Source organism: Terrapene carolina, unplaced genomic scaffold (genome assembly GCF_002925995.2).
Source record: "Terrapene carolina triunguis isolate 2854851 unplaced genomic scaffold, T_m_triunguis-2.0 Scaffold88, whole genome shotgun sequence".
In the NCBI taxonomy this organism is placed as follows: Eukaryota; Metazoa; Chordata; order Testudines; family Emydidae; genus Terrapene; species Terrapene triunguis.
Genome location: NW_020664439.1, coordinates 23,139,734 through 23,155,177, shown reverse-complemented (window position 1 = coordinate 23,155,177; position 15,444 = coordinate 23,139,734). Strand labels below are relative to the sequence as shown.

The following is a 15,444-nucleotide window of genomic DNA, read 5'->3' as shown; positions in this document are numbered from 1 at the left end:
ATTCTCTAAGGAAGTTAAGTATGACTATAATAGCTTTAAAGATTGACATGTTTATCAATCTGTTGTATTTAAATTTCATGTTAAGGCGTGGTGCTACTCTGAAAAATTATTTTAAAATGGTCTCTACCCAGCAGATCTGCTCCCTGTGTGTATTCCAAGTCATAAATGTTTTTTGTTTTTAGTGATCCTCTAATTTGCTCTGCATGGGCATTAAAATATGTGTTAGCTACTTAAGCTAAACAAACTGTTCTACCTTGTATTTAGCTGTGACATTCCAAGTAAGTTTCCGAGACCTGAAGAAGAGCTCTGTGTAGATTCAAAAGCTTCTCTCTCTTTCAACAACCGAAGTTAGTCCTATAAAAAATATTACCTCACCTATCTTGCCTCTGTAATATCCTGGGACTGACGTGGCTACAAAAACACTGTATACAACAGCCCTGTGAGGTAGTTTTATGTCCGTCCTTATTCATTTCACTACACATTTCACAAACCCAGCTATATTTGGTATAGTCCCATACCATATCCACTGTACCCAGGAGACTTGGGTTTTATTCCTGGATCTGCCAGATTTAATTTAAAATGGTAAAGGCAAATCAAAATAGGGCACTCTTCGTGTGAAATAATTGTTCACATACAGACTTGCACCAAAATAACTAAGGGTGTGAGAATTTATTTTGTTTCAGTTCCAATTTGTGTGTGGACAAGCCCCCCGTCTCTTGTATCTTGTAACCTTCCATGGATTGCAACAGGTGTTGTGTAGCAATGAAAAACTGAGATTAGAGATAATCTGGCAAGACATGTATAGGTTAAATTATGCCTTTCTAGTTTATCTAAGTAAGAGGAAGTAAATCTCCTAGCTCGCCTTATTGGGTCTGGTGTGGAGCACAGCCCCAGCTCTGTGGAGACTCTACACCCATTTCAGGTTATATCCAGGTTGTGAGGTACTGGACCATAAAAGGTTTTTTTTGGTTGAGGATTGAATATAGCAAGTGAAACTTGTCCTACTATAATTTTAAATCTCTGCTTTTACCTGATCCATATTAGTGTGGGTGGTGGGGAGGGGACATTTTTGTGGCAGGTTTTGTTTTAAGTTGGTAGTTTGAAACCTGCTCAGAAGCTTCAAATATTACTAGTAGTCCTGTTGGAGATGATTTAGTGGGCAGACTGCTAAGAGCAAAACAAATGATGTTTACGTGATTTGTGTAATAAAGAATTTCAATTTGACTACAGACTGCATGAATTAGAGACACTATACAGTAAATGATATCAATCCAATCAACCTTTCAATCCATTTATCAAAGTGCAAGAACCTCCTGTTTCAAGAGAAACAACAAATATATACACCCAAATCTACCTAAGTGAAAATAGCATTCAGGCTGAGATACAAACCACCATGACCAAGCATGCTTCAGAACATATGCAATACATTTCTGCCACACTTCAAATGGTGTAAGATCCTCCCCACACTAGTTTGCCTACCCTGCTGTTTGTAAAACTTAATACACTTTCACTGGCAATAGCATAACAATTTTCATTAAATAGAATCTGTGGAATTTGTTTGTATATTGATAAATTAATGTGCAAAAAGGTATTTACCTTGTTAATGACAGATCAGATGGCTAATACATCATGGATGCAAAAGTCAGGACACATCTGCACAAGGCTAACGTTATTCCATGAAGCTATGGCAAACAATGATAGCTTTAGTATGGAAAACTTTGCATATATGGTTTATATAAAAATGGCAATCAGGATAGCTTCTAATTATTCAAGTTCAAAGTACAGGCATCACTTAAACTAGTGCCCAAACACTTTTTATTCTAACAAATAAGATATATTTTGATTCAGTTGTTTGATTCACTTGTTGAGTTGCTTGCATTGCTATCATTCATATAATCTTTTCCTTAGCGTTTTCACTCTCATTTTGACAGTTTTGCCTTTTCTGCATATTCTGTCATCTTCATTGGCCCATCATGATGTAGAAACATAGGAATTTCCATCCTCTATCTGATTAACATCTCTGGTGGTGGTCAGTACTAGCTGTGTCAGAGAAACCTGGAAAAAATCCACAGTGGACAGTTATGGAATAAACTGCCCATAGAGAAGGTTTCTTCCTAACTTCAGGAATTAATGGTTTGTTTATGTCCTGAAGTGAGAGGCTAAAGGCTTTTCTAAGCCACCCTTATTTTACTCATCCTGACATCATAATGTATTTGTTGGGTTTTTTTAAATGTCTGCGTTTTAGGTGTGCAAAAAGCTGAAATGTTGCAAGTTTGCCATTCCTTTCCAGAAACCATATAACTGAATCACTTGATCCAATTCTCTCCTTGCTTCAGGGGATGGTGTAGGGCAGGGGTGCCCAACCAGTGGCTCCACAGCAGGAATGGGCGGAAGGGGGTGTGTGTGTCCTGGGCCCTGCCTGCATGCTGTGAAACAGCTGATTGCAGCAGGCGGGGCTGCCCACAAGTGGGAGGCGCTGGGGGCAAGGAATGGGGGGAGATGGTGGGGGACTGCTGATGTATCCCTATGGCTCTTTGGCAATGTACATTGGTAAATTCTGGCTCCTCCTCAGGCTCAGGTTGGCCACTCCTGGTGTAGGGGGTCTCAGCTTGCAGTCTGACTTACCTAGACTGTGAATCACGGATTCAAATCCCAAAAAGGCTGACTCAGACCTTCATCCATAAAATGTTAATACAGAGTTGTATAGACAGGGTTCTCTGAAAATAACTTAAAAATTTAGGTCCTGCCTGTGCTGTATGAACATTAAAGATTCCGTGGTATTCTTTTCATAGACATTTATCTTAGTGTCCTTTGCAAAAATGTCATATTTGCACAATTGTTGTGATGTCCCGCATACTGAAGAGTTTATCACCATGCACCCCCAATGATGACTGCATTTTAGATGTGTTGGATGTATACAATTTGTAAAGTTCTTTGGGAAGAAAGATGCTATGGATTATAAATCAGTTATAAACCACATATCCTAGGGCCCAAATCTGGAAACCCTTAATTGCCTGAGTAAGGGTTAGCAGGATCAAGCCCTAATCCAAAGGATGATTCAGGAGAAAGCAGTGCATGTATTTTTAAAATAGGGATAAATTGTTTTGATTACTGTTTTAGGTGAGTGATTAGCATTTTACATACTTAGATTTAAGAATTGTCTAGTTCTCATTTACGGGGGGGGGGAAAGGCAAAATAGTTGAGGTTTTCTTTATGGTCCTTTGTATAATTTATTGAAAATCACAGCATCAAATCAGGTATAAATCAAAGTATGATTGGCTAGATAATGTATTAGAAACAATCCTTTAATATTTATATTGTAGCTTTTTACCCCAACAGTTACAAAGCACCTTACCAATTTTACACACTGAATAGCTGCAGCAATTTCTGAGATGCACCATAGCATCTGCTTAATGGTGCACAACATTACCCAACAGTTTAGGACAGGAAGTGAAGAAAATATTGCTGTATTCTGTTGGTTGACAACATATGTTTGGATTGTTCAGTTGTAACCAAAAATGTGCATTCTAGATGTTTTAGGAAATGTGATACTGCCATTGTTTATGACATCATCTTCCCAGCAACCCTAGTGGGCATACAATACATATACAAAACAGGCCTGTGTGTCAGGATAGCTGGGCTCTACTCTTCATTCACTTGCTGATCTTGGGAAAGTCATATAACCTCCTTAAGGGGGAAAGGAAGGAAATCCAAACTTGAGAAGCCTTCCTCAGGCACATCTGCAAATTGCATCTTGCATCTATTGGTTTTTGAATCACGACCAGGTCTATACTAGAAAAGGTTTGCCATTATAGGTACAAGAGTATAGCTAATGTAGGCATAGCTCAAACTAGCAAAAATGTGCTTTTGTTGATACAGCTTGTGCCACTTTCCATGCAAAATAAGCTATACCAATACAAGGGGGGGAGGGATCACTCATGGTTTGAGTATGGGCCTGCTAAACCCAGGGTTGTGAGTTCAATCCTTGAGGGGGCCATCTAGGGATCTGGGGCAAAATAATCCGTCAGGGATGGTACTTGGTCCTGCTGTGAAGGCAGGGGACTGGACTCAATGACCTTTCAAGGTCCCTTCCAGTTCTACATTTCTATGATTCTAAGCAGTTTTAAGCTGGTATGTCTGTTTCTATAGTAGGACTTTTGCTGGTATAGAAATGGTGCAATAAGAAAATCATACCCTAATTGACATTACTATAGCAGCAAATGCTTTGAGGGCCTTGTATACCCCAGTGAAATGTACTATAATAGCTATGTCAGTCAAATTTAGGCCTTGTCCATACCACAAATGCCAACCAAAGGAGTTTTTCTGCCAGCGTAAGACCACCACCATCCTGAACAACATTACCTGTGCCACAAGAGGCACTCTTCTGTCAACCTAGTTGCATCCATGTGGTGGTAGGGAAGGGAGGAGGTTGCCCTTTGCTAGCTATGTCTCCTAGAGAGTGTTTTTACATGGCTATTATAATGCAAAATAAACCACATCAGGGTGGGCAATAGTAGAACATTTGGGGCACACCTTGGGTGTATTGTGAGGCACAAAGCCAAAGGTTGAATGTCTCTGAGTACCTGTGAAATGTGCAAATAGCTCAGTAATGCACACCCTATCAGTGTATGCTTAAAAGCTACAAAGACAAGCTAGAGCATCAAAAGTACCTCATGAATCTTCACTGGGAAAATGAGTGAGATTCTGCAAGGCCTAGAGGTTTAGTTTACAGGAAGTCTGAGGAAAAAGTTCTGAAGGCAACTAGGCTACTGGATGTAAATTAAATGGAGCAAAATGTATTCTGACAAACCCAACTAGTTCTTACTATAGGATATAAATGACTGATGAATGGAGATAAGGACAGATGCAGAAGAATATCAGCACTATAGCTGAAATGTTACTACTTATGCATGTATCAGACTGAGGTGGGTCTATAATAAAATTTTAGAGAAAGTTCAGATCTAACCTGTCGTCATAAAGCCAACCTCTTTATAAACTGTTTAAAATAGATTCTGTGTAGCTACGGGACAAAGTGCAGAAGAAATAGCTAGAAACAGATAATTTGTGTAATTATGGATCTCAGCTTCTCACTGCCATCCATTTCTATCGGTCTAGTTCCTATATTGGCACCTGTCATCAGAGCATCTCAGCTCTAAATTCACTATGCTAGGAAACTGCCATTAAAAATGGCTTCATCTAAGAAATTTTTGCTCTGAGAGTTGAATTACAGTTTTTGAACAGTCTTGAGAATTTTTTTAAAGTAGTAATCTGTCTCCATTAGAACCAAAATGCTGTTAGAGGAAACAATTTAGAAATCAGTTTTTAAAAATCTGTTTCCTAGCATTATAGGAACTTCTTTGAATTGCAACTTTGAATGAAATATAGAATGTCAAAGGAAGTTTCAGAATCTATTTTAATATAAAATATCTGTTGCATGAAATAAATGCAAAGACACAAACTTTAACTTGCCACCTTTATACCAAACCGTGCTAGGTAAAATGGTTCAGGCCCCCTGTTCATAATATGACATCCATATTGGGGGCTCAGGTTACATCCTAGTTTCCCCTCTTCCTCCCCACATAAATAAAGCATGGGTTCAGATTGGGGAATTTTTAAAAAATAGGTCAACTAAATTACAACTGTCAAGGCAACCAGTTAACACAGTTTTCTTCACCTCTGTTAAAGAATGGTTTAACACCCATCTTGAAGAATGGATGAGACCTTAACTGTGACCTCAGATCATGTTCCAGCTGGAGCTGGAGACTTCAATGGTCCCCTCAGTACAATAAGGAATTAACTCTGTTGGATTAATTAACTCTGCAGGGTCCCCAAATACACTTGTGTTTGTAGTGCAGATGGACTCCATCTCCAAGGGGCCGGGGAGGCTCTCTTGCTAATATCTGCCCCAGGAGACTACAACAGTTAAAGAGAAGAGGGGAGAGTTGGGGTCTCTTGTGAGAAGCCTTACCAGGAAGATGGAGAGCTGGTGCCACGTCACTCCTTTAGGGGGAATTAAGAGATTTCCTCTAAAGAGTTGGGGGACCCTGAGGAAGCCAGGGCTCTTCTTCCCCTAGCAGGACTTGGCACTCTCCATCCTCCCACAAGTTGTGGGTATCCCATGGGGAACAGCCCTTCCCGGGGGATCCCGCAGGGCCGGGCTCTTCTCCCCACAGGAGACGAGGGTTCTTCCTCCCGCCCCCAGGGCAGGGGTCCTCCCACAGGTCAAAGCTCGCTCCACCCGCCCGGGTGTGTCTCACGGAGCTGGGAAGCGGGGGTGGGAGATCGAGTTTCCTCTTCAGGATACCAAATATGGTAACGATGGGAAAACGGCACCGCTTGGCGCTGTTACTGGGACGTTGGCCCGACGCTGCAATCGGGGCTGGTACAGCAGACCGGGGGAGTCTGTGCCCTTCTGCGGCTCCCTTAGGGGATCGGCGGGCCGATCTCTCTTTACAGCCGACCAGGCGGCACCTTTGCTCCGCCTAATAAGGCCACTTGTGCCTTCAAGTGTTGCAACCTGAACCAGCCCCGCCGCCGGGGACTCTGAGTGACGAGAGCCCCGCAGACCTCACCCCCGAGAGCCTTTTCTCGCATAGCTGAGACTCCACGACGGCTTTGGGGAGGCTGGAGCTCTGAAGGGAGGAGAAGGGGGCGGGGCTCGGGCTGCCCTAGGCACACTGCTCATGAATAATGCCGCTCCCCAACTTTTTGCCCCGCCTTATTCTCAGGGTTGAGAATTTTTCGCAAAGTTTGTTTGGGACAGTCCGGGATTGGGAGCAGCCGCGGCGCAGCCCCCGCAGCGCAAAGCGCCTTGTGCGTCAGGCTTAGGCAGCCTGGACTGTGAGGATGTGAGGACAGAATCAACCCCGGCCTTCAAATTTCGCCTTTGCAACGCGGTGCCAGCGCAGAAGAAGCAAAGTCCTGATCCTGCCCGCCTCTGTGCAGCTGGGGGAGGAGCAGGCGGAGAGCGAGCGAGCGACTCCGGCCCGGATCCGGACACTGGTGGCAGATAGAACGTTCCCTGGGTCCCCACGTTCGGATTCGGAACGTCCCAGACTCCCCCTCCCCCGCGTGCCTTGCTCCCCGTTGGAATCCGGACAGCAGCCAGCTCTCGCCCGGTGACAGCCCTTTAAAGGCTCCCTCCCCCCTTTAAAGGGCCCCCCCCCCGCCCCCCGGGAATTGCAGCAAGTAGCCAAAGTTTCAGAGAAAGTTGCATAACTTTGCGTGGGGACTGACTCGGATGCACTCGATCGTGCGAGATACAGATTCGTGTTTGAGGGGACTGGCTCGGACCCCTTGCTTGGTCTGTTGTTGAGTGTCCGGACGCCAGGCACTCGAGGGAGGGGTGCAGTGACGTTTTGTGGGGGGCTGGTTTGAAGTGCCTTTATCTGCTGCTGATCGCCCAGGCCCTTGTAGGATACAGGCACTACCTGCACCCCTCATTCGCTGATTGCCCATCCCCTAGTTTGTTGGGGTGCTGCCTGGGACACCCCCTCCCCATTCGCTGCTGACTGCCCGCCCCTTGACGGGATACAGAGGCGTTTTCAGGGGAGATCTGCCCTGGATCCCTGATCCGCTGCTGATTCTTTGCCTCCCGCTGGGAAGTTTGTTGCATTGAGCTGGTGCTGCGGTGCAGAAGATGAACCCTGCTCCCGTCCCTCCGCCTCCGGGGCAGCAAGTGATCCATGTCACCCAGGACCTGGACACGGAGCTCGAGGCGCTCTTCAACACGGTCATGAACCCCAAGCCCAGCTCCTGGAGGAAGAAGATCCTGCCCGAGTCCTTCTTCAAGGAGCCCGATTCGGGTTCGCACTCCCGCCAGTCCAGCACTGACTCGGGCAGCCACCCGCCCCGGCTGAGCGCTGCTGGTGCCCAGCATGTCCGCTCACACTCCTCGCCCGCCTCCCTGCTAGGCGCCGGGGCCGGGGCCACCCCCAGCCCGGCTCAGCAGCACGCTCACCTTCGCCAGCAGTCCTACGACGTGACCGACGAGCTGCCGCTGCCGCCCGGCTGGGAGATGGCCCTCACCCACACGGGCCAGAGATACTTCCTCAAGTAAGTGGGGCCCAGGGTGCCTGGAGATCCAGGCGGGGCGAGGAGGGCTGGGGGCAGGTGTAAGGGCAGGGCTGAAAGAGACCTTTGGGCCCGCTGTGTGTTTGGGGGTTAAAGGGGCCTTGCACCGGCTGTGTGTGTGGGGTGGGGGGTGGTGGTTAAAGGGGCTTGGCCCGGCTGTGTGAGTGGAGGGGTGTAAAAGGGACCTTAAGCTGGCTGTGTAAGGGGATGTGTGAAAGGGACCATGAGCTGGCTGGGGAGGGACGGACAGATGGATGTAAAAGGGACTTCGGCCAGGTGTGGGGGGCAAATGAGGGCTTTTACCAAGTTCCTTATATAGAGCATTGATGATGGGGGCAAAGAAGATTCTTGCACTGGGGCAGGGTGTGGGGATAAAGGGGCCCTGGGGTTACTGACTGTTGAAAATGAAGTTAGTCATTGCCATGTTCCTCTAGGATGACATAGAAGCTGGTTGGGGGGTCGTAGTTATGGGGGCTATAAGGTGGTTGCCAGGTTTTGATGATGAAGGGGGGAGGGTTAATTGGCTGGTTACCATATTTCTCACATGTTGATGCTGAAGTGGAGATAGCAAAGGCTATGGTATGGGATGGTTTCCAATGGTCTTATGTAGGTTGTTGAAACTCAGAAATTGGTGTGGGTGCCATGGAGAAGTTTATGAAATTCTCACAAGTCTCGTACACATAGAAACCATAGAAATCACGGAGAGACATTCTACGGATCACTCCATTTTAAGGAATTTCATTCGGGAGGACCTGGGCACACTCATTTACAAGCGAATCTATAAGGAATGATGGAGTCTGACTAAAGGCTGAGCCCATACGGATAGGAGATAATATGCCATTTGTGAAGTTTCTGTATCCTGTAGTTTTTTGTTTTATCTTCTTGATTTGCAAATTATCTTGACTGTTAGTACTGAAAAAGAGAAATTTACTTAGATTACTATAGTCAGTTCACTCCACCATAATACAATTGTCATGGTTTGTCACATGATTTTTTCATGATACATTTATGAAAGGACTCTTGGATGTAAACAGGATGAGAATACTTAATAAATAGCAAGAGAAAAATATAGGTATGATTGTTTTCATGGTCTCAGGTGAGTATATGCTGTGTTGCGGGCATTAAAATGTGACCTAAATGGTGTCACAGGTTAAATGTTGCAGTATATTAACACTTATTTCAGTGAAATATAAGGTTATCTTTTCCCATTGTTTCCACATTAATTAGTATTAATGCACATTCATTCAAATAAACTAGGTTAAATAACTGAGATAGAAACTCACAAAAATGAGAGTCTTCAGATTAAGCTGCTTTAGTGTCCTTAGTTCAATCCTTTATTGCCATGGAATCTCAACAACATGATCCTTAATTAGACAGTTCTGTGACACTGTACAAAAATAATAAAGATACCTTGCTCTTTGATAACATTTTCCATCAGTATATTGCTAAGTGCTTTACAAAGGAGGTAAGCCTCATTATCCCCATTTCACAGATGGGGAAACTGAGACACAGAGAGGTGAAGTCACTTGCCTAAGGTCAGCAAGCCAGTAGGGGAACCAGGAATAGTACCCATGTCTCCTGAGGCCTAGTCCAGTGCTCTATCTATTAGGCTGTGCTACTGTGCTTTTCTGTACTGCTTTCTATCTGAGAATCCAAAAGCACTTTACATCCTCTAATTAAGCCCCACAACAATCCTGTCAAGTAGGGAATTGTTATCCCCAATTTACAGAAATGAGAAACAGGCATAGTGCAGTTTTGTGACTTGCCTAAGGTGAATATCTGTGGTAGATATAGGAACATAACCTAGGCCTCCTGGCGTTAGTTATAAGGCCATCCTTCATATCTTGGGTGGCTTTTGAAAATGGAATGTAATTCTGCAGTGCAACCGGTGTAAATTATATTTTTAGCTTTTTTAGCTTTCATATCTTTAGTGACATTGGATGCTTCCTTATACTAGTGACATCTATTTTTTTTTAAGACGTATGTATGGCAACATCATCCAGTATCGTTTTGGTTAATAATTCTGCCCAAAAGAGTATTATATTTTATTTCTGACATCGACATCAAACTGGTGCATAGCAGTGAAGCAGGCCTGATAATCACTGTATTTATTTTGGTAAATTTCTTTTAATAGATTTATTCCTGTACTCCAGAGTTCATTGTAAACAAAGTGGTAGAATATTCAGTTTGTAAACAGTCAGTGACAGAAAACCTTGTTAGTGTAACAAATATATAAGAATAGTGTGGGAGTTCAACTGTTCAGGCTGCAGGAGATCTATATTCATTTAGCAGAACTTCCCATCAAGGGAAATAGGAAGCTCCTTGAGCTTGAACCTAGCCATGACATAATATATGCCATCTGCATCAACAATGTATGAGAGGGCTAGAAGTAAAGCTAGTGAAGATTGTATTCTGAAGAAAATCAGTGACACGGTTTTATTATGATTTCATCACTTGACCGCTTTGCAACCTGAGGATGATTCCGAAACCCAAAACCCAAACCATTTATGCACTTCCCCTGTGGACCTTGAGGTCCCGCCTTTGGTTGTGCTCCAGGTTACTGTGAAACATGAAAATACACCTCCTCTATTCTGCCATTTTATGTTAGTCTACATTAGTGATAACATTCTGATGGCTCAAATAAGCATGCTTCTAAGGTCTGAGCCTGTGAGTTATTGAGTGCTCTGAGTTACCACCTAAGGCAATGGGAGACTTTGTCACTGAGTATCTTTCAGGATTAGTCCCCAAGAGAGCAATGACAAAGCTATAGAAAGAAGGAAAAGACTAAAAAGAGACTGATAACAGCACTGTAAACAATCACCCTTAAATACAGGTTTTTCTGTTAATACCTGTTAGGACTCAGCCAACAGGTATTTTCAGGGTTTGGCTGATGGTGGCATTAAAGGTGATGAGTTACTATACTTTTGTCAGCAATCTGGCTTTTGGTTAAGATCAAAGTGATCTCCTGTGCTCTCACCTTTACCCATGCTGTGCGCATAATGCTGGCCCAGCTGCAAAACCAGTATTTACAATTTCCCATCATTCTTCTATTTTTACCTGGGAAAGGGAATTGCACATGGGAGCACACAAGTCCATTTGCTGCAGATGATTGTCCATTTCTTAAGTTGCACTTCTTTTCTTTAGTATTCTACATTCCATTTGGTAAATAAGTATCAAAAGATATGATCAAGTGTAAAAAGGTATGTGTCATTTATGTGGCCTAGTTATCCTGGAGCAGTACTTACTTATCATTACTCATTTCGTTCATCTGATCTTAAAATTGATTGTCAGCTATACCTCCAAGCCCATGTCACACTGTTGTGACACACAGAACTATTCATACTCAGCCAAGAAAACCCCACAAAGTTAGATGCATTCCTGCTATATAGGCCAAAAGAGTATGGCCCTCTGATCTCCTGCACATGTAAGCCCGAATAAAATTATCTTCTATATTTTCTCCCATAACAATAATAAAAAAAATCAGGACAGGTTTTGGGGAATTTTGTTTTATTATGTTACTTTGTGCTTTATTTATTGTACTTTTTAAAATGGACATGTCTTGGTTCACAACTTACTCTTCTTTCCTTTAATTAAGGTTGACATTGTGTGTGTGAATCGCTGTCTAACCTGGAATCTTTTGTGTGTGTATTGTGGACTTTTTGTTTGTTTGTTAGGGTTTTATTTGTCCAACAGAATTTGTTAATCATTAAATTGCTGGGATTTTTTATTATAATTAAAAATGTGTGGAATGAAAGTTTTGTTATACGGCAAAGCAGTATTATTTTTTTGAGGATAACACCTAGCTACCTAATAATCAATTTTTAAAATATCAAATATTACCACTGAGTATAATATATTTGAGAGAAAATAATATTTGTTGGAGAAATCCTGATTTAAAATAGTGTTAAATGATGTTTCTTAAGAGCCAAGTGAAAAATAATCTGTAATGTCAGAGACAAGTAATAAGATTGGTCAGTCAGATTAATTTATTTTAAAAACAGTTTTGGTCAGACCACATATATAAGGTTAATTTTGTGTATTCTTAGAGGCTATCTTTTCAAAAGTTTACATTGTCATCCAGTCTTCAACATTTATTTGTGCAGAGTCATTGGCATAAATCAGTTGTGAGGGAGAGGAGCAGAAGGAAGTCAAACAGCAAAAATAAAGTTGTCCTACTCTTATCAAAGCACATTATATTTTTGTATTTGTTAAGATTTTTAATGTAAATTCAGCATATCTATCTATCTTTCTATCTATCTATCTATCTATCTTTTCAAGATGATTAAATGAAAGTAATGGTGTAAATGTTAATGAACAATAAGTTTTGGTTAGCTTTGCTGACCAAGAACTAGCTATAACTTGTAGAGATCACAGTCTTGCATGTTAATTCCTGTAGGGGAGTTCTGGCTATGACTGGAAGAAACATAAGTAGCCCCAGGACCGCTCCACCCTGTAATTAAATACCAAACCACTGAAGTGGGGGGATGGAAAGCAGACTAATAAACACATTCACTCATGCAGTAATGTTATCTAAAACATTTTTGCTGTGTGTGCATGTGTGGAAAAACCTTAAATTTGATTTTTCTTCTAATAAAGAGGATTTCTGGAAAGATAGGCATGCCTATGCATGGTCCTTTTTTTGGTATATGACAGTATCAATTTCATATTATTCAACATGCAGAAATGTGTCTGTAGTAATAAGGATTCTTCAACTAATACTTATTACCACTTATGGTGTTATTTTTATAGGAGGCATAGCCTAATATTTCAAATGAAGTCTAAGGTTCAAGTGTTTTCTCTTTGTGTGTTAGTGTTTCTGGTTGGATTGTGATTTCATTCCAGAGGATAAACAGGTCTGCATAGAGTACAGTTTTTGTACTGAACAAATTTGTGGAACTGGTTGCCACTTTTATCTTTACCATTGTGTATTTTTAAAAAATGTTATAGTAAATGCTAGCAGTTTAAAGTAAAATTTACTAATAAAAGCGTGCTCAGGGAAAAAGCAGTGTAATTGTTGGTAGTGTTTTGTTTATATGGCATGCCCCAAGTTTTCCTTCTAGTGCCAATGGTGGGCTGGAAGCTTGGTTTCACATCTGGTCCGTTTTATATTATTGAGCATGTGCATGGAGTAGGGAAAGGGAGAGGAGATAGGAAGCAAAAGGAAACAGTATGAATATGCTTTTTCCAGAAAGGACCAACAAGATGTATAGTATTAAAGACAATTATTATACATACATATTTTCCTAATACTACTTTCCCATAGCAAATTCCAAAGTAATTTCTGAAAGTGCCATAGGGATTACTATTTATTATTGTTTAGTGCAGACAATGTACTCAGTGCTGTACTGTACTCAAAAATAAAAATATTTGCCCTAATGAATGTAAGATGTTAGTTAGTTCCAAAAGGGAGAGGAGTTATCTATAAGTCTTACAATCTCTCTATTAAACTGGGTTCCACAACAGGAAAAAAAATAGTGTCCTTGTACTACAGTATTCTGCAGTAGTTGGTCCAAACCACTACGGACCTGTCTACAGCAGGGAACTACATAAATGTATTTAAACTACTGCCAACCACTGATGTAAAAGCGCAGCAACACTGTGGCTTACTTTGGTATTAATGTATAGTGTGATGGTGTTAGGCAAGAGGTCATACATCTTCACTATTTTTAATTTTATGATTTAGAAAGCTACTCACTTTGCAATGTTTCAGAGTAGCAGTCGTGTTAGTCTGTATCCGCAAAAAGAACAGGAGTACTTGTGGCACCTTAGCGACTAACAAATTTATTAGAGCATAAGCTTTCATGGGCTACAGCCCACTTCTTCGGATGCATATAGAATGGAACATATATTGAGGAGATATATATACACACATACAGAGAGCATGAACAGGTGGGAGTTGTCTTACCAACTCTGAGAGGCCAATTAAGTAAGAGAAAAAAAACTTTCGAAGTGATAATCAAGATAGCCCAGTACAGACAGTTTGATAAGAAGTGTGAGAATACTTACAAGGGGAGATAGATTCAATGTTTGTAATGGCTCAGCCATTCCCAGTCCTTATTCAATCCTAAATTGATTGTATCTAGTTTGCATATCAATTCCAGCTCAGCCGTCTCTCGTTGGAGTCTGTTTTTGAAGTTTTTCTGTTGTAAAATAGCCACCCGCAGGTCTGTCATTGAATGACCAGACAGGTTAAAGTGTTCTCCCACTGGTTTTTGGGTATTATGATTCCTGATGTCAGATTTGTGTCCATTAATTCTTTTACGTAGAGACTGTCCGGTTTGGCCAATGTACATGGCAGAGGGGCATTGCTGGCACATGATGGCATATATCACATTGGTAGATGTGCAGGTGAACGAGTCCCTGATGGTATGGCCGATGTGATTAGGTCCTATGATGATGTCACTTGAAGGCACTTTGCAATGCCTTTTAGAGTATTTCATTCATCCTTTAGAATCTAGGTGCCTTTTCCCCATCTCTAATGACTGTCCAGGTGGAAGGTAGTGATTCCATGACCGTGCATAGGGGATAATCCTGGTCCCCTTGCCAATATTCCCGCTCAATAAAAAAGGGGTTATAATGTCCAAGGGTATATGGTATCTATTTCTGAGTCCACAATGGCTGCTGTATACAATCAATGTGTTTATTTAACTACTTTACAAAGTCCTTTATAGGTATGAAAGTTTTAATACAAAACCAAAGTTTATTCTACGACAATTCAACTATGTCTGACTTTTATTAACAGAGCATTTGAGTGTCAGAATGTACGCATCAAAACTAAACAGATTTGATGATTTTGGTAACTGGTGAAATATATACCATTACAGTAGTTTTCCTAAATATATGCTAAAGTACCTTTCATTTAAGATCAGGTTTACCAGTATCACTTTAATGTCTAATGCATTACTTATCATGAGTCTATGGACCAATTATTTTCTTAGTTACACTGGTGTAAATCCAGAGTAACTTCCATAGCTTCTGTGCAGCTGAGAACAGAATTTGACTTCATCTCTCCAGTTTCATGGGGATGGACTTGATCTACTAAGTATTTTCCATTTCTAAATTCTGTCATTTTTAAATTACTTTTTTGGGGGTCAAACCCTCATTCCTATGCAAAATCTGAGTGACTGGCCTGTGCCGGAGGGAGATGCACTGCAATCCAATAGGAGAGGCAAACAAATCCATTAATACAGTTTAAAGAAGCAGGTGGTCATACATAACCCCACAGTCAGTTCATTCAGTTCCACATGGAGAACACTTACAGGTTCAGGAACTGCATAGTCTATATATTCCATTGATTTGGTAATTTGTAGTACCATAGACAAAAGAAAATCCAAGTGGAATTTGAAAATTGATTCTCTTAACCAAAGTTTG

General features: G+C 41.7%; 1 protein-coding gene across 1 annotated transcript in view; it reads left to right on the top strand.

Annotated features, from left to right (window-relative positions):
• The first annotated feature begins 7,166 nt into the window (after positions 1–7,166).
• Positions 7,167–15,444, top strand: part of WWTR1 (WW domain containing transcription regulator 1) — a 121,747-nt gene continuing 113,469 nt past the window's right edge. The window contains exon 1 of the mRNA XM_024208591.3: positions 7,167–8,055. Coding sequence (XP_024064359.1) covers positions 7,640–8,055 — 416 coding nt within the window. The 5' untranslated portion in view covers positions 7,167–7,639. The remainder of the gene's footprint in view (positions 8,056–15,444) is intronic.